Genomic DNA, 27,194 nt, shown 5'->3' with positions numbered 1-27,194 from the left:
CAGATGGAATTTAATCTGGACAAATGGGAGGTAATGCATATGGAAAGTCTAATACAGATGGAAATATACAGTAAATGGCAGAACCCTTAAGAGTATTGATAGCCAGAGGGATCTGGGTGTACAGGTATACAGATCTCTGGAATTGTCAATGCAGATGGAGAAGGTAGACAAGGCGGCATACGGCATGCTTGCCTTCATCGGCCGGGGCATGGAGTTTAAAAATTGGAAGTCATGTTGCAGCTTTATACAACCTTAGACCGCACTTGGAATATAGTATTCAATTCTGGCCATCGCACTACCAGAAGGATGTGAAGGCTTTGGAGAGGGAACAGAAAAGACTTACCGGGATGTTGCCTGGTATGGAGGGCATTAGGTACAAGGGGAGGGTGGGGAAACTTGTTTTTTTTTCTCACTGGAATGACGGAGGCTGAGGGACAACCTGAAGTCTACAAGATTATGAGGTGCATGGTGGAAGAGTCAATAATTAGGAGGCATAGGTTTAATGTGCGTGGGGCAAGGTTTAAAGGAGATGTACGAGGCAAGTTGTTTTACACAGAGGGTGGAGGGAGCCTGGAGCTCGCTGCCAGGGGAGGTAGTGGAAGCAGTTACAAAAGTGACTTTTAAGCGGGGTCTTGACAAATACGTGAATAGAATGGGAATAGGGGGATATGGTCCCCGGAAGGGCAGGGGTTTTAGTTCAGACAGGCAGCATGGTTGGTGCAGGCTTGGAGGGCTGAAGGGTCTGTTCCTGTGCTGTAATTTCCTTTGTTCTTTGTAAGCAGTACTGGATCAGTGGAGTGGAAGTTTTTTAATATATAAATTACTAACATGGCAACAGCACCTCCTTTTCACCTATTATGGACTGCTTCCATTGGAAGTTTAATTCTCATTATATTACTTAAATTTACAAAATTTTCAATAAATTTAACTTAAAATATAACCACTAATCATTTTAATGTGCCCGTCCTTGTCAAAAATAAAAGTAAGATATTTAACATGAAATGCCTCAGAATAGAGTTAAGTACTCGGTGCTCTCGCCAAAGGACAGAAGCCATGTAAAGATGACATTTACTAAATGTAATTTTATTGATTCTCTACAAATGAATCGTGTTCCCAGAGCATAAGGTATATATGTTAATGTGGATACTGACGAACCATTTGTTTCATCTGGTGTTCTTTCAGGTACTACCCAAATCACAGTTTACATATTGATGCAATGGCTTTTACTTACTTAGTACTTCAGTTACAATATTCTGAAATAAAGCCATACAGAAAGTATACGAACCAGAATGTTTCACAAGTAAGTTTTATTATGTTTTGTACAGGTTATTTAAGACAACACAGCTAACAGGTACAATTCAAATTCTAATGGCTGGGAATGCAGAGGTTACATGGATTAGAGCAAGTTTCTTAAAGCTATTATTAAATTCCTATCTTATACACTGTAATCAATCTGTCAAAGTCTTCACCCGTTGCCCATTCCCAGAAAATAAAAAAAATAACTTCAGTTACTAGCAAAGGTCACGAGTGGAAGTCACTGTGTACTGTCAAGTAGCCAGTCAGTCAGCTGATGTGTCATGTCATTTGTCCCCACTCTGCAGAAACAAAAACATTTATAAAAGAGTGCTGTGAAAATGTAAAAATCATCTGTTAACAAGGAATAAAAGTCTACAGGTACAGTACAATGTTCCAGGAAATTCCCTGATGAAAATTAAGAGATTTAATTTTTTCCTTAAGCCATATATTCAAAGCATTTGAAATGTGCCTAGCATTAATATCAAGGGACCCTATAAGACTTCAACCTGTTTATTTAATCAGTCCTTTGCCCTGCAGAAAAAATGCTGAAAACAAACAAAATATTCCCCCCCCCCCCCCCGCCCAATTTAGTTCTGGGAATATGCATTACTACATAGGCAGTTGGATTGCCAGTTTTGTGCGTGTACACAAAGAAAATTAAATTACATTAAAGGAAAAGGACTGTGTTCTTAAAAGCATGATAAAACGTTATTGTACGTTCTTACATCATTAGGTGGTGGGGAAAGAAAAAAACCCACAAAAGAATTTGTAAAGCACTGCAAAATGTAAAAACAAGACCAATATGTGGAATTAATCCAACAAACCAGTGATATGTTTAGATGCAGAAAAAAAATAAGCATATTTTAAATAGAAAGTTGCAAAATAGTTCAGATTTCAAACTGAAGTATCAGGCAGCTAGGATGCTTATTGAGCTTATACAAATCTTATATGATTGTAGATAGAAATTATAGCACAACTCCCCATTACCTTAAAATAATTGATGAAATTAAAAATTGCATTTCGTAAAATCAGTTGTGGTTTTTGGAAGAACTAGCACAGAGAACGGTGGTCAATAAATTGTGCCAATTGAGTCATGCACATCCTTAAATTTTGGAGCATCTCATCGCCATTATAAATTTTGAATATAATAAATTCAGAATATTTATATTAAAGTTTACCATGTAGAAATAATGCTAAATTTTAGTTACAATGCTACCCAGAGACAAATAAATCTCAGTAAGTTGTCAAAGATACAAAAGAAACCCTAGAGTGCAGTGAACGCATACCAAAAATTGTTATTCAGTATAATATTATATAAGCTAAGCATTAATGTTTCAATTTGACAAACAATAATGTGAATATAATGTGTATTTGTATCCTTAACCGCAAGTGAAGAATTTTGCTGACTGGGCATTCATTTTGCCAGAGTTAAGAGAAACACTCTTAAATCGTTAAACATAATAAATCAAATGAATTGGCAAGGTATATATTAAGAAATTTATTTAAATAGAGCTCTGTGGCATAAGAGCAGATATTGGCAAAATAAACTGTTTGTTTTTGCATGCAATTACAGCAATGAGAACTCCAAGATCAGATATGTGTAAAGCAGAAAACTTGGCAAAATTTTGGGATGATGCAACAAGACCAATTCCAAAGGAATATCCCTACCATATACCAGCTGTTGGCCTATACTCAAACGTAGTTAAAAAAACAAACCTGGTGTGTTTTAGCATCACTGGAAGGTTGCTTTATGCTGTCCAGATATAAAATAACAGTCCAAAGACGTGAAGGTTAGGTGGATTGGCCATGATAAATTGCCCTTAGTGACCAAAAAGGTTGGGAGGGGTTATTGGGTTACGGGGATAGGGGGGGGGGGGAGTGAGGGCTTAAGTGTGTCGGTGCAGACTCAATGGGCCGAATGGCCTCCTTCTGCACTGTATGTTCCATGTTCAACATATCACTGAAGACAATAACTTTAATGTTATTTTCTTGGATTTCATTTGTCTGGGCTGAATGTTAACCCTGGATACAACAGTTACTCACAAAATAATTGCTCATGATTTGTTTAAATATTGGAGAGCTAATAGCATCCACCATTATTTATGCACAAATACGACTGCAACTTGCAACTAAGGCAGATGCATGTTTTAAACAGAATTCCAAAAGCTGCTTTTCAAGGTACAACTCTGCCGTTAAGCTTTATGGAAACAGCATTGGGTCAGCAGGCTAACCATTATGCGGTATGAAGTTGTGATACTTGATTGTAAGATTAAAATTAAACTCACCACAAAAAGTTAATTGTCCATTTCAGTACAAGTACCTTTTCTAAATCTCAAATGATTGTTAATTATTACCAGTCACCCGATTTAGCACTAAAAATGAATCACAAATGTGCAGTCTGTGTCCTTCAGGTGCTGTTGAAGTTTTTAAACTGTAAACACTCAAATTTTACTTTCCTTTTCTCGTTCTCTCTCAATCAGGCTTTCTTTCTCTCGCTTCTTTGTTTGACAATAAAACCACCCATTCTTGCAATCCCTTCTCAGTTCCTGTACTGTTAGAGATACAGTTTTTAATCCTATCTATATAGGCGATGAATGGCTTTGTTCGCTGTCCGTTAATAATAACAACTTATTGTCACAAGTAGGCTTCAATGAAGTTACTGTGAAAAGCCCCTAGTCGCCACATTCCGGCGCCTGTTCGGGGAGGCCGGTACGGAAATTGAACCCACGCTGCTGGCATTGTTCTGCATTACAAGCCAGCTGTTTAGCCCACTGTGCTAAACCAGCCCCATGTTATCAACTTGTGCATTCAGCAACTAGCACTACAAAAATTGCAACGCTCAACATGCATGGGCAAATTTAATTAACGGCAAATGTTGTTAAATGACCTACAGCAAATTATGGCCCATTGCGTCATTCAGTTGTATAAATCAAATTTTTTTTAAAAAGCTTACCGTTGCACAATCTTTTCTGGAACATCTTAGTGTGTACGCTGTCGTTTGTGCGACTCTTCTCTTGGAGGATCAGCCAACATTACTTTGAGCTTGATACCATTAACAACCTTTCCATGCAAGGTTTCCATGGCATTAGAAGCACTGTGCCTTTCAGCAAATTTAACATAGCCAATGTTACGTCCTGGCACCAAATATGCTTCAATCAGGTTCCCAAAACGACTAGGAAAAACACATTAGCATATGAAAGAAAGTAAACTTAAATTTAAGAAAAATAAATCATGTGCAAGTATAGCATTCAAAATCAGTTCATTGTCAGACTATTTCATATATTTATTACTTATTGAATGTTTAGAGCACCACAAGTGAGAATGAGAAAATCACAAAATTAAAAACAGAGTGGAGCTTCTTACTGATTCATTTAGGGATTTAGGCATCAGCAACGGTTTGGTGACAAAAAAAAAAAATAGAAAATACACATATCATTGATTTGGTTAAACAGTTAATGGAAAGGTTTAAAAACAGTAGAGGGAAACAGGTGGTGATTATTTGGCTCATTAAGCCTCTCCACAAATTACTCCTGTGGCAGTGGCTCATCATCAATTCCAATTCTTCCTCCTCTTAACCTCGCTATTCTTTCTAACTCAGTCTTTGGCCTTCTGGAGCAGTATTCCAACAATCCAACTTTTTGGGGAACAATTGTTTTCTTGGATTCATTTTTAAACTGATATGTCCTTGTGCTATCGCTTACTCCAGTGGGAGAACCATGCCTATTAGGCCTTTCGCCGTGGCTAATTCATATTCCATTCAAAGGCTAGAATTGACTTTGATGCAATATTCGGAATCATGTTTTACCAGTACTCAAATTGTGAGCCAGCTTTTAAATGGTATATGTAGCCTAAAGTCCCAACCCATTTTGTTAATCATTCCACAGCATTTCCCATTTCGGTCACATTTGATACTTTTGCCCTCTCACACTTGTGTTGAACTGCATCTACCTTCATTCTACCCATTCATTTAATATACTCTTCTTCAATTTTCTGCTCTCCTTCACAATTCATTACTTTCCGAACGTAGTACCATTTTCAAAGAGAAAAGGGATAATATGCCTGAACATTGATTCTTTCAAACAGCAAACTGAATAGCAAACAAAAGAAAATACTGTGGTAACTTGATTAAAGATCTTAAAATAAGTTGAACAATTCCAGCAACTCAGCAGAACTGTCGTAACAGTAATAACTAAGAAAATAGGAGATCTAGCAAAACAGGTCTTGCTTACAGGTCAGTGTAAAAGCCCACCCAAAGCTCACACTTGTTTGGAACCCTCAACAGACACCAGTACAACAATTACGGAGGAGAAAGGCGTATAAGAACACTCTGCACTCAAAATGACACACTGTAAATAATAATAACAATCTTTACTGTCACAAGTACGCTTACATTAATACTGCAATGAAGTTACTGTGAAAACCCCTAGTCGCCACATCCGCCTGTTCGGATACACTGAGGGAGAATTCAGAATGTCCAATTCACCTAACAAGCACATCGTTCGGTACTTGTGGGAGGAAAACGGAGCACCTCCGCGGAGGAAACCCACACAGGTACAGGGAGAATGTGCAGACTCCGCACAGACAGTGACACAAGCCGGGAATCAAACCTGGGACCCTGGAGCTGTGAAGCAAAAGTGCTACCCACTGTGCTACTATGCCACCCTATTTAGGTAAAGGTAAAGTCGCCATAATCTTAGATGACCATAGGCTGACTGGTGGGGATTTAATCTGAGGATCACCACACCTCAGGCAAGGGGCAAGGTGTTTCATGAATAACCTCAGCCGGTAAGGGAATTGAACCTGTACTGTTGGCCTCGCTCTGCATCACAAGCCATCTGTCCAAACCGGCCTTCAAAACAATGTCAAATACAAAAAATTTAAATTCAAATACAAAAAATATTTAGGGACTTCAAAAGTCTAAAACAGTTCCTTACCAAAACAGGTCCTCCAATACATCAAGGGGCAGAACAGTTGGATTGAAGACCACAAAGAGTCTCTCTCTGACAGCACTATCAGAAACAGCAAAGTTTTGAGGTGCAGGTATTGAAAAGTCAACTTGCAACCTAGATACCGGCGGTGGATTGCTGCTTCCTCCAAATCCCTGCAACACATTTTAGTCATGTTATACATTTGTTTTTTAAAAAAAAACTTTTTCCTGCATAAGAACCATGCAACGAAGTGAATCTATACCTGATCCTCAGTACATACTGTACCTGCAACATCTAAACGTTTGTGTTCAGGAATTTCTACATATCAAAAATGTCACAAAGTAAAAAAAAGTTTACGCAAAGTACAAACAGGTGTTCAGTCTCTGTTAAGCCACATTTGCATAATTAGCACAATGTTAAAATCAGCCAAGCAGGTGCTGTCTAATTAATTACATTGGTTACTACAAGCACTTACCAGTAACTAAAGCCAAAATGTTATGTTTGTATTTTATCTAATACAAGTCAGAAGTAGTGCATACTTTTAAATAATGTTAATTTACCATTTTTCCTAATAATTATCCAAAGATCGACATAAATCTGCATTAAAAAGTGCACTTTGTACATCCCTATTGGAATGGCAAATTGCGTATGACCAGCTTTACCAATTGATTGAGTTTGTGGGTAGAAGAGGTAGGACAGATTACAGTGGTGCATGTGATTGAAAAGTGTTTGAAGTATCACCACATAATAGACGTGTTGACAAAACCGAAGCACATGGAATTAAATGGTCTAAACGACATAGGGTCAGATGATGTGGAGTCTGTGTGGGTAGAGTTGAGGAACCACAAAGGCAAAAAAACCATAATGGGAGTTATGTACAGGCTTCCTAACAGTGGTCAGGACCGGGGGCACAAAATGCACCATGAAATAGAAAGTGCATATCAGAAAGGCAAGGTCACAGTGATCATGGGGGACTTCAATATGCAGGTGGACTGGGTAAATAATGCTGCCAGTGGACCCAAGGAAAGGGAATTCATTGAATGTTTACAGGAGGGCTTTTTGGAACAGCTTGTGATGGAGCCCACAAGGGAACAGGCCATTCTGGACTTAGTGTTATGTAATGAGCCAGACTTGATTAAAGATCTTAAAGTAAGGGAGCACTTAGGAGGCAGTGATCATAATATGGTAGAATTCAATCTCCAATTTGAAAGAAAGAAGGTAGAATCAGATGTAAAGGTGTTACAGTTAAATAAAGTTAACTACAGGGGCATGAGGGAGGAACTGACGAAAATCAACTGGGAGCAGAGCCTAGTGGGAAAGACAGTAGAACAGCAATGGCAGGAGTTTCTGTGAGTAATTGAGGACACAGTACAGAGGTTCATCCCAAAGAAAAGAAAGGTTATCAGAGGGGGGATTAGGCAGCCATGGCTGACAAAGGAAGTTAGGGCATGCATCAAAGCAAAAGAGAAAGTCTATAATATGGCAAATAGTGGGAAGTCAGAAGATTGGGAAGGCTACAAAAACAAACAGAGGATAACAAAGAGAGAAATAAGGAAAGAGAGAATCAAATATGAAGGTAGGCTAGCCAGTAACATTAGGAATGATAGTAAAAATTTATTTAAATACATTAAAAACAAACGGGAGGCAAAAGTTGACATTAGGCCGCTCCAAAATGACGCTGGCAATCTAGTGATGGGAGACAAGGAAATAGCTGAGGAACTAAATAAGTACTTTGCGTCAGTCTTCACAGTCGAAGACATGAGTAATATCCCAACAATTCCAGAGAGTCAGGGGGCAGAGTTGAATATGGTAGCCATCACAAAGGAGAAAGTGCTAGAGAAACTAAGAGGTCTAAAAATTGATAAATCTCCGGGCCCAGATGGGCTACATCCTAGAGTTCTAAAGGAGATAGCTGAAGAAATAGTGGAGGCGTTAGTTATGATCTTTCAAAAGTCACTGGAGTCAGGGAAAGTCCCAGAGGATTGGAAAATCGCTGTTGTAACCCCCCTGTTCAAGAAGGGAACAAGGAAAAAGATGGAAAATTATAGGCCAATTAGCCTAACCTCGGTTGTTGGCAAGATTCTAGAATCCATTGTTAAGGATGAGATTTCTAAATTCTTGGAAGTGCAGGGTCGGATTAGGACAAGTCAGCATGGATTTAGTAAGGAGAGGTCGTGCCTGACAAACCTGTTAGAGGTCTTTGAAGAGATAACAAATAGGTTAGACCAAGGAGAGCCAATGGATGTTATCTATCTTGACTTCCAAAAGGCCTTTGATAAGGTGCCTCACGGGAGACTGCTGAGTAAAATAAGGGCCCATGGTATTCGAGGCAAGGTACTAACATGGATTGACGATTGGTTGTCAGGCAGAAGGCAGAGAGTTGGGATAAAAGGTTCTTTTTCGGAATGGCAACCAGTGATGAGTGGTGTCTCGCAGGGTTCAGTGTTGGGGCCACAGCTGTTCTCTTTATATATTAACGATCTAGATGACGGGACTGAGGGCATTCTGACTAAGTTTGCCGATGATACAAAGATAGGTGGAGGGGCAGGTAGTATGGAGGAGGTGGGGAGGCTGCAGAAAGATTTAGACAGTTTAGGAGAGTGGTCCAAGAAATGGCTGATGAAATTCAACGTGGGCAAGTGCGAGGTCTTGCACTTTGGAAAAAAGAATAGAGGCATGGACTATTTTCTAAACGGTGACAAAATTCATAATACTGAAGTGCAAAGGGACTTGGGAGTCCTAGTCCAGGATTCTCTAAAGGTAAACTTGCAGGTTGAGTCCGTAATTAAGAAAGCAAATGCAATGTTGTCATTCATCTCAAGAGGCTTGGAATATAAAAGCAGGGATGTACTTCTGAAGCTTTATAAAGCATTAGTTAGGCCCCATTTAGAATACTGTGAGCAATTTTGGGCCCCACACCTCAGGAAGGACATACTGGCACTGGAGCAGGTCCAGCGGAGATTCACACGGATGATCCCAGGAATGGTAGGCCTAACATACGATGAACGTCTGAGGATCCTGGGATTATATTCATTGGAGTTTAGGAGGTTGAGGGGAGATCTAATAGAAACTTACAAGATAATGAATGGCTTAGATAGGGTGGATGTAGGGAAATTGTTTCCATTAGCAGGGGAGACTAGGACCCGGGGGCACAGCCTTAGAATAAAAGGGGGTCACTTTAGAACAGAGATGAGGAGAAATTTCTTCAGCCAGAGAGTGGTGGGTCTGTGGAATTCATTGCCACAGAGGGCGGTGGAGGCCGGGACGTTGAGTGTCTTTAAGACAGAAGTTGATAAATTCTTGATTTCTCAAGGAATTAAGGGCTATGGAGAGAGAGCGGGTAAATGGAGTTGAAATCAGCCATGATTGAATGGTGGAGTGGACTCGATGGGCCGAATGGCCTTACTTCCGCTCCTATGTCTTATGGTCTTATGGACCACACTGAGCGGATACAAAACTGGCTAAGAATCAGGGAATAGTGGTGAATTTTTCTGCCTTTCAGACTGGAGGAAAGTGTAAGCGGTGGCCCACAAGGGGTAGTACTGGATTGCTCTTCCTTTCCATGCATATTCACCGGATTTGTAGGCCCAGGGCATAATTTCAGAGCTGCGGTGATATCAAACTCAGAAAGGTAGTGAAAAGGAAAGAACAGACTTCAGAAGGTTGAAGACAGAAAGGGGAAGTGGGTAGGCATAGGGGGTGGGGGTGTTTCGATGTGGTTGGTTTGGGAAGTTTGTTTGTAATTCCTTTGTTATGGCGCTGGGGGCCACCCACGGTCAAACTGGAGTTGGCTGGTGAACAGAGGCGAGTTGAGGGGGGGTGGCTGTGGACAGCTGAACCTGGATCGGCAGGTTTTGGCTTACCCAGAAGGTGTGAATTGGGAGGGGAAGATTGGAGAGAGGAACTGTTTTAAGGGGAAATTATTTCTTAGAGGAAGTAACTGGCTGACAGTGACTGGCAATAGTTCTTGGTCCCATTCGTGGGGCAGGGCTGGGGGCCAGTCTTGGGTGGGCTCTAGTTTTAGGAATCTGGTAGGGGAGGGGAAAATGAATTGTATAATACCTCACAGTGGACATGGTTGATATGCAGGGCCAGGGCTGAGGGCCCCCCAGTTTGGTTGGAAACGCGGAATATGCGAGAATTGGGAGGGCCGGTAAAGCAGGTGAGAATTTTCACTCACTTGAAGGGCTGATGAGGTGCTGCTGCAGGAGACCCATTTGCGGGTGAAAGACCTGGGAAGGCTTTGTAAGAATGGGTTAGTCAGGTGTTTCACTTGGGGTTTGGTAGTAAGGCCGAGGGCTCCAGTAGCAATACTGATTAACAAGAGAGCGCGGTTTCAGGTGGAGAAGGTGGTGACCGTTCGTGGGGGCAGATACGTGATAGTTCCAGATACTTCAGAGAAAAGGTCGGTGGTATTGGTTAGCGTGTATGCCCCCAATTGGGATGATGTAGGCTTCACGAAGATGTTAGGTCTATCCCGACTATATACACACATCAGTTGATTCTTTTGGGGGGGTCGCTTGAATATGGTCCTGAACCCAAGAGTGGATCAGTGGTCTTTGGCCCCGTCAGCGGTGTGTAACAGTATTGGCGACGTTTGTGAAGGAGATGGGGGAAGAGTGGAGCCATGGGGGCATTTTAAATCGTGGGGGAAGGGGGGGGGGGGGGGGGGGGGGAGAAAGAGAGAAGGCGACACGCACATGCTGAGAGTGCACTTTCTTTTCTCCGGTACACTCGGATCCACTTTTTCAACATAGGGAGGTCCTTGTTGGTAGGGGTAAGGAGGCCGTAGTATTCAGCGATTGTAATTGCCGATCGTGCCCCACAACTGGTGGATGTAGTATTGGAGAAGGGGCCGGCACGGCAACTGGCATGGAATTTTGATGTGGGGTTGCTAGCGGACATGGGGTTCTACGTGAAGATGCCGAGGGTGATAGATGAGTATGTGGAGTTAATAAAAATCAAGGAGGTCTCGCCAGTTCTGTGGGAGGCTTTGAAGGTTGTGGTGAGAGGTGAGACAATCTCACAGATGATGCAGGTTGAGGAGGCACCAAGGAGCTCCAGAGGCAGATAAATGAACTTTTAGAGGTTGATGGCAAGAATTCAGAAGATCCCACCCCAACTTTTGGTCAGCAGGAAGGTACTGCAGACGCAGTTGTCCACAGGCAAGGCCTGCGCCAGTGGAGGTGGTCAAGAGGAGCAATGTACGAATATGGGGAGAAGGCCAGCCATTTGTTGGCTAGCCAGCGTAGGCAGCCTCCCAGGAGATTGTTCAGATATGAGAGACGAGTGAAAGAGTTGGTATTGTCATGTGGGAGTATCTTTAAGAAATGGGTGTTTATCAGTGATGTCAGAGTGTGGGTGGAGCTGAGCTCTGGTTCTGCTTTTTAGTTTCACTTTGAGAAAAGATTGGGTGTGTCAATGTTTTTTTGGTTTCGTTTTCAGTGTCGGAGCTGAAGCCAAACAGAGGTGTACTGCTGTTCACTCTGCCATGAAAAGACTATCTCTCGATCATTTGGTGAATTCAGAATTATAAATGTTCTCAGTAGTGAATGCAAACCTGATGTGCTTCTGCTGAAAGGTGTTTCTTTTGTCTTCTGGATGTTATTTGGGAAGTTATTAAGGATTACTTAGTGTTGTATTCTTTGGGGGTTGTATTTGAATTGATGGTTGCTAAGATGTTCACTGTATGTTTTAAAAAGGTTAACTTGAGTTCATAGAATAAACATGGTTTTGCTTTAAAAAATACGTTTCCATTTCTGCTGTACCACACCTGTAGAGTGGGCCGTGTGCTCCCCATACCACAATCTATTAAAAGTTGTGGGTCAGGTCAACTCCATGATACACTTTGGGGTTCTCTAACCTCTGGCCCATAACAGTATCCACTCCACAGAAGATCAACAGAGTATTTGAAGAGCTTTATTAAAAGTTGTACATGTGGGAGCTGTCGGGGGATGAGTCTTTTTTGGAGGATTTTTTGAAGGGATTGGAGTGCCCTATGGTGAAGGAGAAGGATAGGGAGGGGTTCGGAGGAGCCAATAGGATTGAGGAGGTTCGGGTGGCCATAGGCAAATTGCAGATGGGCAAGGCACCAGAGCCAGATGGGTTCCTGGTTGAATTTTATAAGACGTTTGTGGACCGGCTGGTTCTGCTGTTGGTGGAGATGTTTGAGGATGCGGTGGCAAAGGGAGCACTCCAAGAGATGATGAGGCAGGCTTCAATTGAAGATAGATAAGGACCTGGTGGAGTGTGGGTCGTACCAGCCGATATATTTACTAAATCTGGATAGCAAGATTCTGGTTAAGGTTCTGGCACTCAGGTTGGAGGAGTGTCACCCATAGGTGGTTGGGGAGGACCAGACAGGGTTTGTAAGGGCAGGCGGTTGTCCTCAAATGTGCAGTGTTTGTTGAACGTGGTGCTCTCCCCATCAGGAGAAAGGGGGGGAGCAGCAGGTCATTGTGGCACTGGATGCGGAGATGGCCTTTGAAAGAATAGAGTTACCTGTTTGCGGTGTTTGGAATGGTTATGATAGGGCCCAAGTTTGTGTCGTGGGTTAAATTGCTTTACAGGAAGCCTGTGGTGTGTCCGTATGAACGATCGCAATTCAGGATACTTTCATTTGCATAGGGGAACGAGGCAGGGGTGCCTATGTCCCCTCTTCTATGTGTTGGTGATAGATCCTTTGGCCATCACATTGGGGCAGTCAGATAATTGGAGGGGCAGGTAGAACATGGGGTTTCACTATATGCCGATGACCTTCTTTTATACATCTTGGACCTGGTCCCCACGGTGGGAGAGAGGATCGGGCTGTTGACTTGATTTTAGGGCTCTCCCAGGATACAAACTGAACTTGGAGAAGAGTGAGTGCGTTTTGGTCTCTCTGCCGGGGGGGGTGGGGGGTGTTGTCGTTCCGTGTGGCGACCTTCCACTTTAGAGTGGAAGTGGCTCAAGATTGGGCCTGGCTCCGTACATTGAACTTTACAGGCCTGGTGGGTAGGGTCAAGGCGGATTTACAGAGGTGGGATAAACCTCCACTGTTGTTGGCCGGCCGAATTCAAACGATAAAAGTGAACATTTTACCACTGTTTCCATTTTTATTCCAATGCCTGTCAGTGTTTTTGTCAAAGGTATTTGTTCAGGAGAGGAGCGGTTGATTACATTGTTTATCTGGTCGGGCAAGGTAGCCAGAAATCGTAAACAGTGTTTTAGAGGGATTGGCAGTCCAGTGGTTTGGCTCTGACGAATTTGATTTATTGCTATTGGGTGGTGAACACCGAGAAGGTACTGGGCTGGTACAGACACCAAGAGGAAATTTAGATTAAGATAGAGACTGGTTCATGTAAGGGGTCAGAGTTGCGGACGCTGGTGACAGCACCATTCATTACCTCCAGGGAAATACTCAGACAATCCAGTCATGGTAGCGACTAAGAAGATCTGGAGGCAATTTCGGAAGCATTTTAAATTTGGAGTGTTATCGAAGACAGTGCAGTTCTGTGCAAATCACTTTTTTGAATCAGCTAGGTAAGTTGCAATGTTCCGGGGGTTGGAAGGACGGGGGCGGTGTGTGTGGGGGATCGGAATGAAGGATTTGTTTCTGATGGGGTGGCTCACAAGGTTGGAGGGGTTGACGGAGAAGTATGGAATTCCACAGATCTTTCCAGTATATGCAGGTGCGGGATTTTGTGAGGAACATCTTTCCAGTGATGCCGCCCTCTTCATTGTTAGTGCGGGCATGGAGGAGGGGGCTCCCTCAGGGATTTACAGGACAATTCTGGAGGAAGGTATGATACCGCTGGAGGAGGTTAAGGCTAAGTGGGAGGAGGAGCTGGGGATGGCTTGGAGGAGGTGTGATGTGAAGTGCTGCACTGGGTGTGGTTGTTTCCTTTTGTACTAGTTCTGATTGGGGTGGGGTGGTGTTATGTATAAAATGTTAAAAACTTAATTAAAATATTGCAAACAAAAAATAGGTAGGCATATGGCAGATGGAATTGGGAGAGAAGTGGGAAGCGATTTATTTTATTTCTCAATTTTCCTACCAATTTAAAGTAAGTGGCACTATTTTAAAAAGAGATACAAGATCAGCGAGACCTCGAGGTGTGCGTACATAAATCTTCCAGGGTGGCAGGACAAGTTGAGAAGCTGGTGAAAATGGCAAATGGAATTCTTAGTTTTAGAGGAGAGAGGCTGAGACATTTACAGAAAAAGTCCGAGAGCACAGAAGCAAGTCAGCTGAAAATATATGATGGAAAGATTAAAATCAAGGATGCATAGGCGACCAGAAAATGGAGATGAAGAGATCTCAAAGGCCTTTCTGGGCTGAAGGAAGCTACACAGAAGGGGAGAGAGGGGCAAGGCCACAGAGAAATTTGAAAGCAATTGGGCCGGAAATATTGGGAAGAATTTTCACAACATGTATGAGGCAGGACCACTGTGGGGCTGGGTGGGGTGGTAGTGGAGTTGTTAGGTTAAAATTGGGGTGAGTATCAATCAGGTTGGCTTCTTGACCATGTCCGACTGCCAGGGAATTTTACAGCTGCGGGACCAGCTTTGGACAGGCTTCCCAGCACAAAAAACGAGGCAGGAAGCAAATCTAAATATTCAAACACCTTGGGCACGATTCTCCGCTCCCGCGCCGGTTGGGAGAATCGCCTGGCGCGCCATTTTTCCCCGCGACGCCGGTCCGATGTCCTCCTGCAATTCACCCAAGCGGCAAGAACGGCCCCGTCGAGTTCTGCGCGGCGCAGGCCGGAGAATCGCCCGGGACACCCAAAATGGTGATTCTCCGCTATTCTCCGGCCCGGATGGGCCGAGCTGCCTGCCCAAAATGACGGCTTCTGGCCGGCGCCATCCACACCTGGTCGCTGCCGGCGGGAACAGCGCGGGAACGCTTGTGGGGGGGGGGGGTTCTTTCACTGGTGTAGGACTCAAAGGGGTCTGGCCCGCGATCGGTGCCCACCGATCGGCGGGCCGGCCTCTCCGAAGGAGGACCTCCTATCCTCCGCTGCCCCGCAAGATCCAGCCGACATCTTCTTGCGGGGCGGCCGGCAACCGCGCATGCGCAGATGACGTCATTTACGCGGCGCCAAGGCCTGGTGCGTGTAAATGACGCGTCGCCGCACCTAGCCCCCCGGGGGCGGGAGAATCGGGATCTGGGAAATGCCTCCGGCGCCGGAGTAAAACACTCCGGTTTTCACTCCAGCGTCGGCACTTAAGTCTCCAGATGGGAGAATTGCGCCCCTTCTGTCCAACCTGGCTCTACATGTATTATCAAACTAACATCTGTAGCATGCACCCTTTTTTTGTTTCATCTTCAGAGTCGGTCTCACTTATCAATCAGGGATTTGGGGCTCTGTTTGCCTTACCTTTTCTACTCATGGAATTGTACTTCCACTGTATCCAAAGCAACTCCTCTTTGAAGGCAGCCAATTGTTCCGCTACAATTTTGCTTGCCAATCTGAGAGAAATCTATTCTCAAATAGTGGCAGGATCAGTCAGAGTCAGCATGGATTTATGAAGGGAAAATCATGCTTGACAAACCTGTTGAAATTCTTTGAAGAGGTAACCAGTACATTCGACAAGGGGCAGCCAGTCGATGTGGTACATTTGGACTTTCAGAAGGCGTTTGACAAAGTCCCGCATAAGAGATTATTGTGCAAAATTAAAGCGCATGGGATTGGGGGAAATGTATTGAGGTGGATAGAAAACTGGTTGGCAGAGAGGAAACAAAGAGTAGGGATTAATAGGTAATTTTCAAATTGTCAGGCAGTAACCAGTGGGGCACCACAGGGATCAGTGCTGGGACCCCAGTTATTCACAATATATATTAATGATTTGGATGAGGGAACAAAATGTAACATCTCAAAGTTTGCAGATGATACCAAATTAGGTGGGAGGTTGAATTGTGACGAGAATGCAAGGATCCTACAGCAAGATCTGGACAGGTTGGGCGAGTGGGCAAACCAATGGCAGATGCAGTATAATTTGGATAAGTGTGAAGTTATTCATTTTGGAAGCAAAAACAGGAAGGCAGATTACTACCTGAATGGTTGTAAATTGGGAGAGGGGAGTGTGGAGCGGGACCTGGGTATCCTTGTGCACCATTCGCTGAAGGTAAGTATACAGGTGCAGCAGACGGTAAAGAAGGCTAATGGTGTGTTGGCCGTCATTGCAAGAGGTTTCGAGTATAGAAGCAGGGATGTGTTGCTGCAATTGTACAGGGCCTTGGTGAGGCCACACTTGGAGTATTCTGTGCAGTTTTGGTCTCCTTCTCTGAGGAAGGATGTTCTTGCTCTCGAGGGAGTGCAGCAAAGGTTTACCAGACTGATTCCAGGGATGGCGGGACTGTCATATGAGGAGAGATTGACTAGGTTGGGATTGTTCTCGCTGGAGTTCAGAAGAATGAGGGGGGAACTCATAGAGACTTATAAAATTCTAACAGGACTAGACAGGGCAGGGAAGATGTTACCAATGATGGGGTCACAGCCTGAGGATTCAGGGTCAACCATTTCGGACAGAGATAAGGAGACATTTCTTCACACAAAGAGTGGTGAGCCTGTGGAATTCATTACCACAGTTGATGCTAAATAGTTGATGCTAAAACTTTGAATATATTCAAGAGGCGGCTGGATATAGCACTCGGGGAGAATGGGATCAAAGGCTATGGGGAGAAAGCAGGATTAGGCTATTGAGTTGGAAGGTCAGCCATGATCGTGATGAATGGCGGAGCAGGCTCGAAGGGCCAAAAGGCCTCCTCCTGCTCCTATCTTCTATGTATCTATGTAAATCACTGGGAAGATGGTGACATAATGGTAGTCACTGGGCTAGTAATCCAGAGGCCCAGGCTAATGCTCGGGTTTGCAGCCCATCACAGCAGCTGGTGGCATTTAAATGCCATTAATTAGGAAGTCTGAAGTGTTATAAAACACACCTGGTTCACTACATAGAACATACAGCGCAGAAGGCCATTCAGCCCATCGAGTTTGCACCGACCCACTTAAGCCCTCACTTCCACCCTATCCCCGTAACCCAATAACCCCATCTAACCTTTTTGACCACTTTATCATGGTCAATCCACCTAACCTGCACGTCTTTGGACTGTGGGAGGAAGCCGGGGCACCTGGAGAAAACCCACGCAGACACGGGGCGAACGTGCAGATTCCGCACAGTCAGTGACCCAGCGGGGAATTGAATGGACTCTGGCGCTGAGAAGCCACAATGTTAGCCACTTGTGCTGCCGTGCTGTCTGGGAAGGAAATCTGACATCCTTACCTGGAGTAGTCTACATATAACTCCAGATCCACAGCGACGTGGTTGCCTCTTAAATTCCCTTTGAAAAGCCCTGATAAGCCACTCAGTTCAAGGGCAACAAATGCCGGTCCTGCCAGCAATGTCTATGTCCCATGAAAGAATAAACGACAAGAAATTGGCTCGCCTTGAAGAATTATTACTTTAGATTGCTTCTTCTTTACCATGGCTAACCAAAACCATCTGAAAATAATTTATTCCAATTTAACTAATGTGAGACACCAGTACAATCTGCTGCACCATGCATAAAATGTTTTTAGTTTTTCTAAAAAGAAGTACACATTAAAGCAATTATCTCCAACAGAAATGATTCATTATTCACCTGTAGGATCAGGAATATATTGTTTTAGCTCCATGCATTAAGGAAAAACATACATAAACTCTCACAATACAACAAATGTGCTTCACGGGTTTATGTACTTAACAGTCCCGCAGTCAAAGAAGTACTGAATTATCACTGTCTTACCCTTGTACCATCAAACATACAAGTACATCGATTATCTCCATAACTATAGGGTTTATTACTCATCTCCTCTTACCAATAAAATGTTATGGGAATTCAGATGTGACACAATCAGCCACATGCTGTTGGTGGCTAACATAAAGAAAATACAGAGTTACATCAAACATCATAGAGTGTTTACAAAATAAAACACAAAAGGCTTAAAAACAAAGTATAGAACAGTTTTATATAAGCAGATATCTTATGCCAAACCCTTCCCCCTCTTCAGTAAATTTTCTGTGACAGAAAAGAAATAAGGGTTATAATAGTGTTTAGTAAGTTACTTTTTCTTGCCAGTAAGCGCAGGTACGGTGGGAGTGTTACACAGAATACTTAAATATAGATTTACAGCTGAGCCAGTGAATTTTTAAAAATATTCTTAAAATCCAAAAAGAACTATCTTTGAAAACAGAAAGTAAAAGCTAACATTTATAGTACTCACAGGTGAAGCTGGAATCATCTGCTGGCCAACAGGGTTGTTACAGGCCAGTGACATCATCTGAGCCGCCACAAGTTGTAAGGCCATCATTCCAACTGGGCTAAAATAGAAAACAATTGAAATAATTTTGCATTGAGCACCATCATACAAAAGCGAAAAAAAAAGCACTCGTCAATTTCTGCAGTGGTCTTACTTTGATCGTCTGTCACTGGCATCATCTTCAATATAATTAACTCCAATTCGATTACCAGGTGGATACTCAAATCCATGCAGCTTTTCCTTGGCGTATACTGCTGATGCCACATTGTTGTATCGAACAAGAGCATATCCTAAAATAAATTTGCTTCCTTGTTAGAGGTTATCCCACCTTTAAGAGTATTTAAGAGCATTTCTTTCATACACACCGTGCAACTGATGTTAACATTACAGTGATGATCTGTTTTAAACTTGATTTGTTACTTTGTAAATCTCAAGCAACCCTCAAGCCATTAGAGCAACACTTCACAGATAAGATTTTAAATTTTACATGTGAAATACAGTTCAAGGAAATTCCTTTAGAATTACAGTTCCAATAGCACATTTTGAATATGAAATAGAAAATATTTGATATCACAAAATACATTGTTACACTAATATTTTTCCTATTTTGGTATTTACGGTCAAAACCTGTACAACTGTGCCATCTACAGGTAAACCAGGCTTTCAATTTTATGATCATGTGATGAAACAAGACACTTATTGTGTATCATGTTCCACCAATTGCAGACAGCAAATAATAAGAGAAAAGTTACATAATTGGTGCGCAATTTCTAACATGGAGCAATTACAATAACATAAATAAATCTTTTCAGTCATGCACTCTGAAAAGTCATCTGTTGGAATGGCGACAAACATGTCAGATTTGAAATGTTTTAATTGCATTCGTTTTTAATATTTTAAAAGGCTCAGTTAATTTAGGTCTGCTACAAATAACATTCTAATTGAAGTATCTTTAAAATTAGAGCATTAAAGAGAGATCTCCAAAATCCCAAAAGGAAATTATTCAATAATTCCAGTTCCTTCAAATATTTTGCATATAAAAACTATAGTTGGTGACAATTAAAAAAATTAGATCCAAACATTTTCCATAAACAACTTCTTGAATTCAAATGAGGAAAGGATAGATAACAGTCCCCACCTCTCTGGACCTCATGACCATATCCTGATCAGACATATTTTTTTTTCTGATTCGGAATCACAAGCTTTGCTTTCTCATGTCAAAACATTTTACCATGCAAATATCTTAAACAGACCCTCACCCATTAATATTTACACATGCCTATGACTTTTAAAGATTTACTCAATGGTCATGAAATTGTCTCATTTTTGTCCATATCAGCTTGTCAGAATAACATGCATCTTCTGTAGTATAAAAATATTTGGTTACAATTGATGAATTTGCAACAGTGCATGCAGATTTTACCACATGAATCATACATGTTCCTGATCTCAACCAAGGCACCAGAAAGGTATGTAATAAAGGCCAGCCTTTTCCCTACTGGATGAGAAATAGGAATGCAATACATATAGCACTCTGGGCAGCTCAAAATACCTGGGAATAATCTCCAGAATGTGTACATGTACTGGGGGATAAATGAAACGAGGAAAAATCTGTTCAAAAGGACAATAGTCAATTACCCATTTTATACAGCTTACGCTTTACACGTTTAATAGTACTTGCCTTTACCATAACCCAAATAGGGGTCTCTCTGAATTTCACAATATTCCAGTCCTGGGATGATATCGAAGAGACTATAAACTTGTTCATGTGTAAGTACACCTCTAGTAGACACTGAAAGACATGTGGATATATTTTCCCCACTTCTCATTTCATTTCTAACTTCAGCTCTCATTTCACCACCACTTCTCATTTCACTTGTTCCAAAGTTGGTAAATTCACCTGCTGCATTAGTAGATAATCAGAAAGAAAGACAAAACATTTGTGAATGAATCTAACCCCACTACTAACTAGGATAAAGCATAGTTAAGTACAAGTGTGGTGCTGCATTTTACAACTACTTAAAACTACAAAGATAGTGGGCTGGATTCTCTGCACCCCGGCGCCGGAATCACGGCCGGCGGCCGGGGGGGTCCATTTCCCCGCACGGAATCGGTTCCCCGATTCTGCGGGACCCGAAAAGCGGCGTACTCCCACTGCCTAGCACCTACCTGGGGCCATTCTCTGCCCCGGATTGGCCGAAGTCCCAACTGCATGGATCGAATATGGTCCAGCTGGTCGGGATACTCGTGTAGCGGCTGCGGATGGCTGCCATGGTCGAGGGTGGGCCGATTGGAGGGCGGGGGGGCCTTATACGTGGCCGGGAAATGTTTGTGCGGGCTGTCAGGGTCGGGCACGCAGCCGATCGGGGGGTTTATTTTCCGGCTCCAGCTCTGCAGTCAGAGTCTGCCATGGAGCATGGTGCAGCCGCTGGAGGCCGCCGACGTACGCATGCGCGGTCTCCGGCCCATATGTGCAGGGGACCGTAGCTGCAGCAAAAGCTGCTGGATCCACGCCGGGTCCCTGCTAGCCCCCTGCAGTGCTGGGAATATGTGGCACTTTCACGCCAGTTTCTCTGGCATGAAAGTCCACATTTCTGATGCCGGCGTGGGGACATAGCCCTAATAACGGAGAATCCAGCCCCAGTGAATATGAATTGCTGAAACACATTTTGAACATCGTTATCACAGAAGAGAATTAACATTTTAATTGGAGGGGGGGGCGAAATCAATTCAGAGAGTGATTACAAAAGTGAACAACAAATTACACAATTTTAAGCATATATGTTGTACTTTGTGGATTAATTATTTTCTATAAATCCAGAGCAGCACAATTGTGTGGATATCCGTTTAAAAAAAATAATTTATGGTTTATTTATAAGACAAAATACTCTCTGATGCAGTTTTCCAATGCTGAATCTCAGCCCTCCTTATAGTGAATGGCAGGTTTTATAGCCATCACATCAGCTTCAAAACAACTTCACTAATGTAATTTTATGCATCTACTATATTCACAAGAAATGCTTTGACCACTTTAAATTTATTACTCATCCAGTTTTAACCATAATTATGTAGACTTACCAAAAGGAAACATATTTTGACTTCTTGGAGCATCAAACCCTGACGCATAAGAAGGTTGTTCTTGTCTGGCCCCACCCATATAGTCATTCTCAGAGTATGTAGGCTTGTTTCTTGGCTCAGCAAGTATTGCCTTAAAAGCTGTGCAAAAATGGAGAAATGCATTATATTAAGCATGAAATAGGCATAAACTCAACTTGGTGGTGGAGTTTATTTTTTAATCTCGTGAATAAAGATGACTTTGTTTTTTCCCCTGAATCTAGCTTTCTTTAGTTACCTACAGTATTTTACAATCAATGCAAGGAACTCTTCAGCAACACAAAACAGATAGTAGTTTGCAATTACATAACTTAGACAATTGATCACCGATACCCATAGTGATAAAAAAAGTATTTTCTTGCAAATCTCAGTTTCAAAGCCCAACTACATTTTACTGTACAACTATTCTGTAATTTTTTATTAGGGTTCTAATAATTGTTGAGCTGAAATTCCCATTAAGTAATGAAATTCCCCTAACATCTTTGTATAATGGTTTTACATGAATGGAACACAAATGATTTGTAATTACTGTGCATATTTTGGAATACATTTGTGCAGCTAATCACCAATTAGACATCAAGAAACATTAAAGCTTGGTGCCAATTAGAATGTTAACATGTTTATAGTTGTGCAATTCATGCAGCTTCTTTTAAAAACAAATTTAGAGTACCCAATTATTTTTTTCCAATTAAGGGACAATTTAGTGTGGCCAATCCACCTAACCTGCACATCTTTGGGCTGTGGGGGTGAAACCCACGCAGACACGGGGATAACGTGCAAACTACACAGTGACCCTGGGCCATGATCGAACCAGAGTCCTCAACACCATAGGCAGCAGTGCTAACCACTACTCCACCGTGCCGCCATATTCAAGCAGCTTCTTCAGGGACGTTGTAACCACTCAAGTAAACGAGGTGGTCACCTAGAGATGCAGAAAACTGAATGAATTATTCATGACACCACACCGGCATCAGCAGTGGGAAGGATCCAGATCTATTGATTATACATCCAGATATATTAACATACAATTACATTTTCATATATTCACGTTGCAGTCTTTCACAAAATTTCCTATTATATTCCTCATTTGGTTTATATGAGTTTTACAAATTTATACATCTGCATGACTATTCCAAATTGGCAATAGGCTAGTATCAAAACATTTAATTTAATCTAGAAGACTCAGTCATAATGTCAATTAATTGTGTAAGTTCCGCATAATCTAGGAAAACGTTGCAGGAACACATAATATTACATCATGTGAACCATATTACACAATATGCATTTTTCGGTAACATTATTATGAAAAGCGTAGAATTAGAATGTACTAATAGTCTCCTTTGTCATATATAATAAATATTATAAATGTAGAATTTTAATTCACACGAATACACAATATTCATTTTCAAACTTAGTTGTGTGCGCGCGCGCATGCATGCACATAGTTGAAGATTCTCCGAGGGTGTCTCATAACTGCCTCGAGTTCTTACTGGACCACAAATTGCCAAGTGGTGTAATTCCCCATTAGTTTTTAAAAATTTTATACAATTTTCAAAAAGGCACCCTGGCCCCAAATACAGGCAGATACCTTCCCCAACATGTGATTTGCTTAGTTTATGAACATTATCGTGCAGAGTTCCTTCCCAAAACGTGAATTAGACATTTTCAAATTTAAAAAAGTTTTTTATCTAGGGATTTCATTTTATCTAGTGCATGCTTCCAGTCAGAAGCAAAGTAATGCAAAGTCAGGAAGACTACTGATCACAGTATAAATCTCCGTCTTCTGATCTTACAATTTTCTTCATCGCCAATTTTTACAAGTTCCTTTTTATATTGTGACCTCAGTACACGCTGAATTGGAACAAACTTTAACTGAGTAACTAAACAACATTCTTTGTTGTTTCCCCACCACCCCATTATATAAAAATATATATCTCAGTAGCTGAACTCCAGCGAGGCTTATATTTTGTGTTACCTGTGCAACCATCTTAAAAGCTGTACAATAATGGATCAAGATTAATAGATAGATTTTGTAATGTATTTTCATTAGAACATTGTGGTATGAGATCAAATGCCACACTAAAGGAATGCCACCAGACTACGATTGTAGTCAATGTCCACCCTTTCGAAATAGTGTGGGATCAGCTTTTAACTCAAGTTCATTTAAAATAGGAAATGACAAGATATTCAATACAAACATAGATAAATACACATACTTCAGTTTTACAGCTATTATATTGGAGGAATAATATTATTAGTTCCTATATAAACAATGAATTTTTTTTTAAATATATGAACTTTAAATGATTCCAGTCCACTTCACTTCTGGTACCGAGATCTAATTTCAAAAGTTTACTTCAGTTTTGGGAACAAGTCTTACATCGTTCGCAGTTTTCAATGGCTTGAGCAGCCTGAGATGGCTTCAGAAATCTCACATAGCCAAAGCCTTTGCTCTCCCCTGTACTCTTGTTCTTGATGACACTGCAGTATTCAATATCTCCAAATTCCTGGTAGAAATGCAAACTGAAGTTAGAGTTCAATCTGTGGCTATACGAATTAAGTCAGTCATAAACGGTCAATATATGTACAGTGGAGATCTTTGAGACAAAGTAAACAAGGTCAGAGGGTATTGATAACATCCTAAAAAGTTAAATATGACGGTGAAACAAGGTATTAAAAAACAAATTGTTTATATTCGAAGTTAATAATTGGAGACTTTTATCTATAATCTCTCCGTTATTTGTTTATAATGGCTGGGACGTTTTGGCACAGGACGAGTCCAACATTGGGACTGTTTGCAGGTCACAACTCATGGGGTGCAAAGTGGGATCGGCGTGGCAATCGTTCTGGCACCAGATAATTAAGTGGTCGCCGTTGCCAGTCCCACAATTCAAATAAGGAAGGTCAGTTGGCACACCACACTACGAGCTCAGAGGGCCAGCAGCACTGCGACATCAGCAGCACTACCAAGCAAAATTCCCCTTGCTGAGGCTTGAAGGATTAGGAAGGTCTTTTGAGACAAAGTGGAGGGGAAAAATTTGTCAGGGAAAGACAGGAAGGCCCCGCGATCAGAGGGGTCAGTGCAAGTGCTACTGCTTCTGGAAGGCCTTACTTGGACCAGGGACATTCCATGGAGTCACTGGAAACAAGGATCACCCCCTCCCCCCCACCCGTTTGGGTGCCGTCTCTATAGCTTGCAGTCTCTCGACCTCACCGTGGTCTGTTCTGTCACTAATAAATTGTTGGCGGCCTAGGAAAATGGGTGTCAATTGATCTTTTAATTCAGTCAGTGTATTTGCATCAACATTATGTATGTTACAATACAGTCAGCTGACCAAGACATTATGGAAGTAGGTTAGAACTACAAAAGGTGTACATAGGAACATAAAAAGACAAAGAACATTTGGCCCTGTGAGCCTCCTTTCCACTCAACAGGACCATGGATGATCTTCTACCTCACCTTCCTGCACTATCCCCATATCCAATAATCTATTGACCTCGGTCTTGATTATACTCAGCAATTATAAGACAATCCCTTTGTCTTAATGTTTACAATTTATTATTCTCTTTACACTCATTATTGGAATCAAGTATTCACAAGGCAGGCATTTGAGGCAAGATACAACCATGGGATCTGTGCAAAACGTCACAAGACCAATTATTACCACTGGCCCAAAAACAGGTCACAGTATTTACGAAAGAACCGTAATATGCCATCTTTCCCTCTCTAAAATTGAAATGTGCGTCCAAGGTAGTTAATAAACTCCATAGAAATCACATTACATACACATGATTATTACACACACATCAGTTTGTCTTTTAATATCTTCATCAACCTTTAACGTAACAAGTGAACATTTAAAAAAAAAAAAAAACATTTTTTACATTCTTTTTCACATTTTCTCCCAAAATTAAACCCAACAATAAACAATAATCAGTAACGAATGTAATGTCAATCCCCATATCAATAACAACGATCCCATCCTCCTACCAAACCCCAGACATTAGCCCGCATGTTAACATAAACAAATGACAAAAAGGAATCAGGAATCACCCACAGTCACCATGAACACATACAGTCCATCCCCTCCCCCAACCCTCCAAGCCCCCAACCCCCCTAATGTTCGATGTGATCCAATTCTCAAAAGTGCATAATGAATAATGCCCATGAATTGTAGAACCCCCCCCATCCTTCCCCTCAGTTCAAATTTGACCTTTTCACGCGCCAGGAATTCCAGCAGGTCCCCCTGCCACGCCAGGGCACAGGGTGGAGAGGTTGATCTCCACCGTAACAGGATGTGCCTATGGGCGGTCAACGAGGCGAAGGCAACAACATCTGCCTCCGCGCTCGTTTCCAACCCTGGCTGATCCGACACCCTGAATATGGCCCCCCCGAGGGCCCAGGTCCAGTTTCACGTGCACCACTTTAGAGATGACCCTAAACACCTCCTTCCAGTAATCCTCCAGCTTTGGACAGGACCAAAACATATGAACGTGGTTTGCAGACCCCCCCACCCCCCCCCCCCGACAATGTTCACACACATCTTCTACCCCCTCACAGAGCCGGCTCATCCTCGCCCTTGTGAGGTGCACTCTATACACAACCTTCAGCTGTATCACCCCCAACCTCGTACACGGGGTGGAGGCTTTCACCTTCCAGAGCACCTCACACCAGAACCCCTCCTCCACCTCTTCCTTCTACTTTGCTTTGATCCCTTCTAGCGGCACCTTCTCCTCCTCCAAAATAGCCCTGTAAACCGCCAATACTGCACCCTTCTCCAGTCCCCCCCCCCCGTGCTCAGCACCTCCTCCAGCAATGTGGAAGCCGGCTCTACTGGGAAGCTCTGTATCGCCTTTCTGGCAAAGTCTCGAACCTGCATGTATCTAAATTTTCCACCTGCTCCAGCCCATACTTCGCTCCCAGCACCTTCAATCCCGCAAAACGACCCCTAAGAAACAAATATTTTAGTGTCCTAATTCCTTTCTCCTCCCATCTCCGAAAATTTCCATCCCACTTCCCAGAGGTCACCCGACTTGACATTTCCCTTGACCCTGCCCACAAGCCGAAGTGCTGTCGAAACTGAGTCCAAATTCTCAATGAAGCTATTACAACCGATTCCCTGAGTATCTCCCCGGGGCTGTCGGGAGCGCCTTCAAAACCGACCACCTACCCAAACTCTCCTCCATTCTGACCCATTGGGAGTCAACCCCGCTAACTCAGCTCCGTATCTTCTCCACATTCGCCGCCCAGTAATAAATACATCAGGTTCGGAAGACCCAAACCCCTGTCTGCCTTCCTCTCTGTAGTAGCACCTTTTAAATTCTGGCCACCTTCCCTCCCCATATGAACGAGGTAATTATCCCTTCAATCTCTCTAAAAAATGTCTTTGGCAGGAAAATCGGCAGACATTGAAAAATAAACAGGAATCGGAGCAGCACATTCATTTTAACCGCCTGTACCCGACCCACCAGTGACAGACGGAGACCATCCCACCTTGCCAGATCAGCTTTCGCCCTCCCCACCAAACTAGAAATGTTGTACCTACGGAGCCCCCCCCCCAATCTCGAGCAA

General features: G+C 42.5%; 1 protein-coding gene across 2 annotated transcripts in view; it reads right to left on the bottom strand.

Annotated features, from left to right (window-relative positions):
• Window positions 1–1,288: 1,288 nt before the first annotated feature.
• Window positions 1,289–27,194, bottom strand: part of rbm45 (RNA binding motif protein 45) — a 59,007-nt gene continuing 33,101 nt past the window's right edge. For both annotated transcript variants that reach the window (XM_072477108.1, XM_072477099.1), the window contains exons 3-10: window positions 24,003–24,129; window positions 21,587–21,724; window positions 20,190–20,411; window positions 18,663–18,798; window positions 18,473–18,569; window positions 6,231–6,397; window positions 4,250–4,468; window positions 1,289–1,595 (exon numbers count right to left, since the gene is read on the bottom strand). In XM_072477108.1, coding sequence (XP_072333209.1) covers window positions 4,276–4,468; window positions 6,231–6,397; window positions 18,473–18,569; window positions 18,663–18,798; window positions 20,190–20,411; window positions 21,587–21,724; window positions 24,003–24,129 — 1,080 coding nt within the window. In that variant the 3' untranslated portion in view covers window positions 1,289–1,595; window positions 4,250–4,275. The remainder of the gene's footprint in view (window positions 1,596–4,249; window positions 4,469–6,230; window positions 6,398–18,472; window positions 18,570–18,662; window positions 18,799–20,189; window positions 20,412–21,586; window positions 21,725–24,002; window positions 24,130–27,194) is intronic.

The sequence above is a fragment of the Scyliorhinus torazame genome, chromosome 2 (assembly GCF_047496885.1).
Source record: "Scyliorhinus torazame isolate Kashiwa2021f chromosome 2, sScyTor2.1, whole genome shotgun sequence".
Taxonomy (NCBI): domain Eukaryota; kingdom Metazoa; phylum Chordata; class Chondrichthyes; order Carcharhiniformes; family Scyliorhinidae; genus Scyliorhinus; species Scyliorhinus torazame.
Note: the sequence above shows the minus strand (reverse complement) of the source record. Positions and strands in the feature narration are given on the sequence as shown.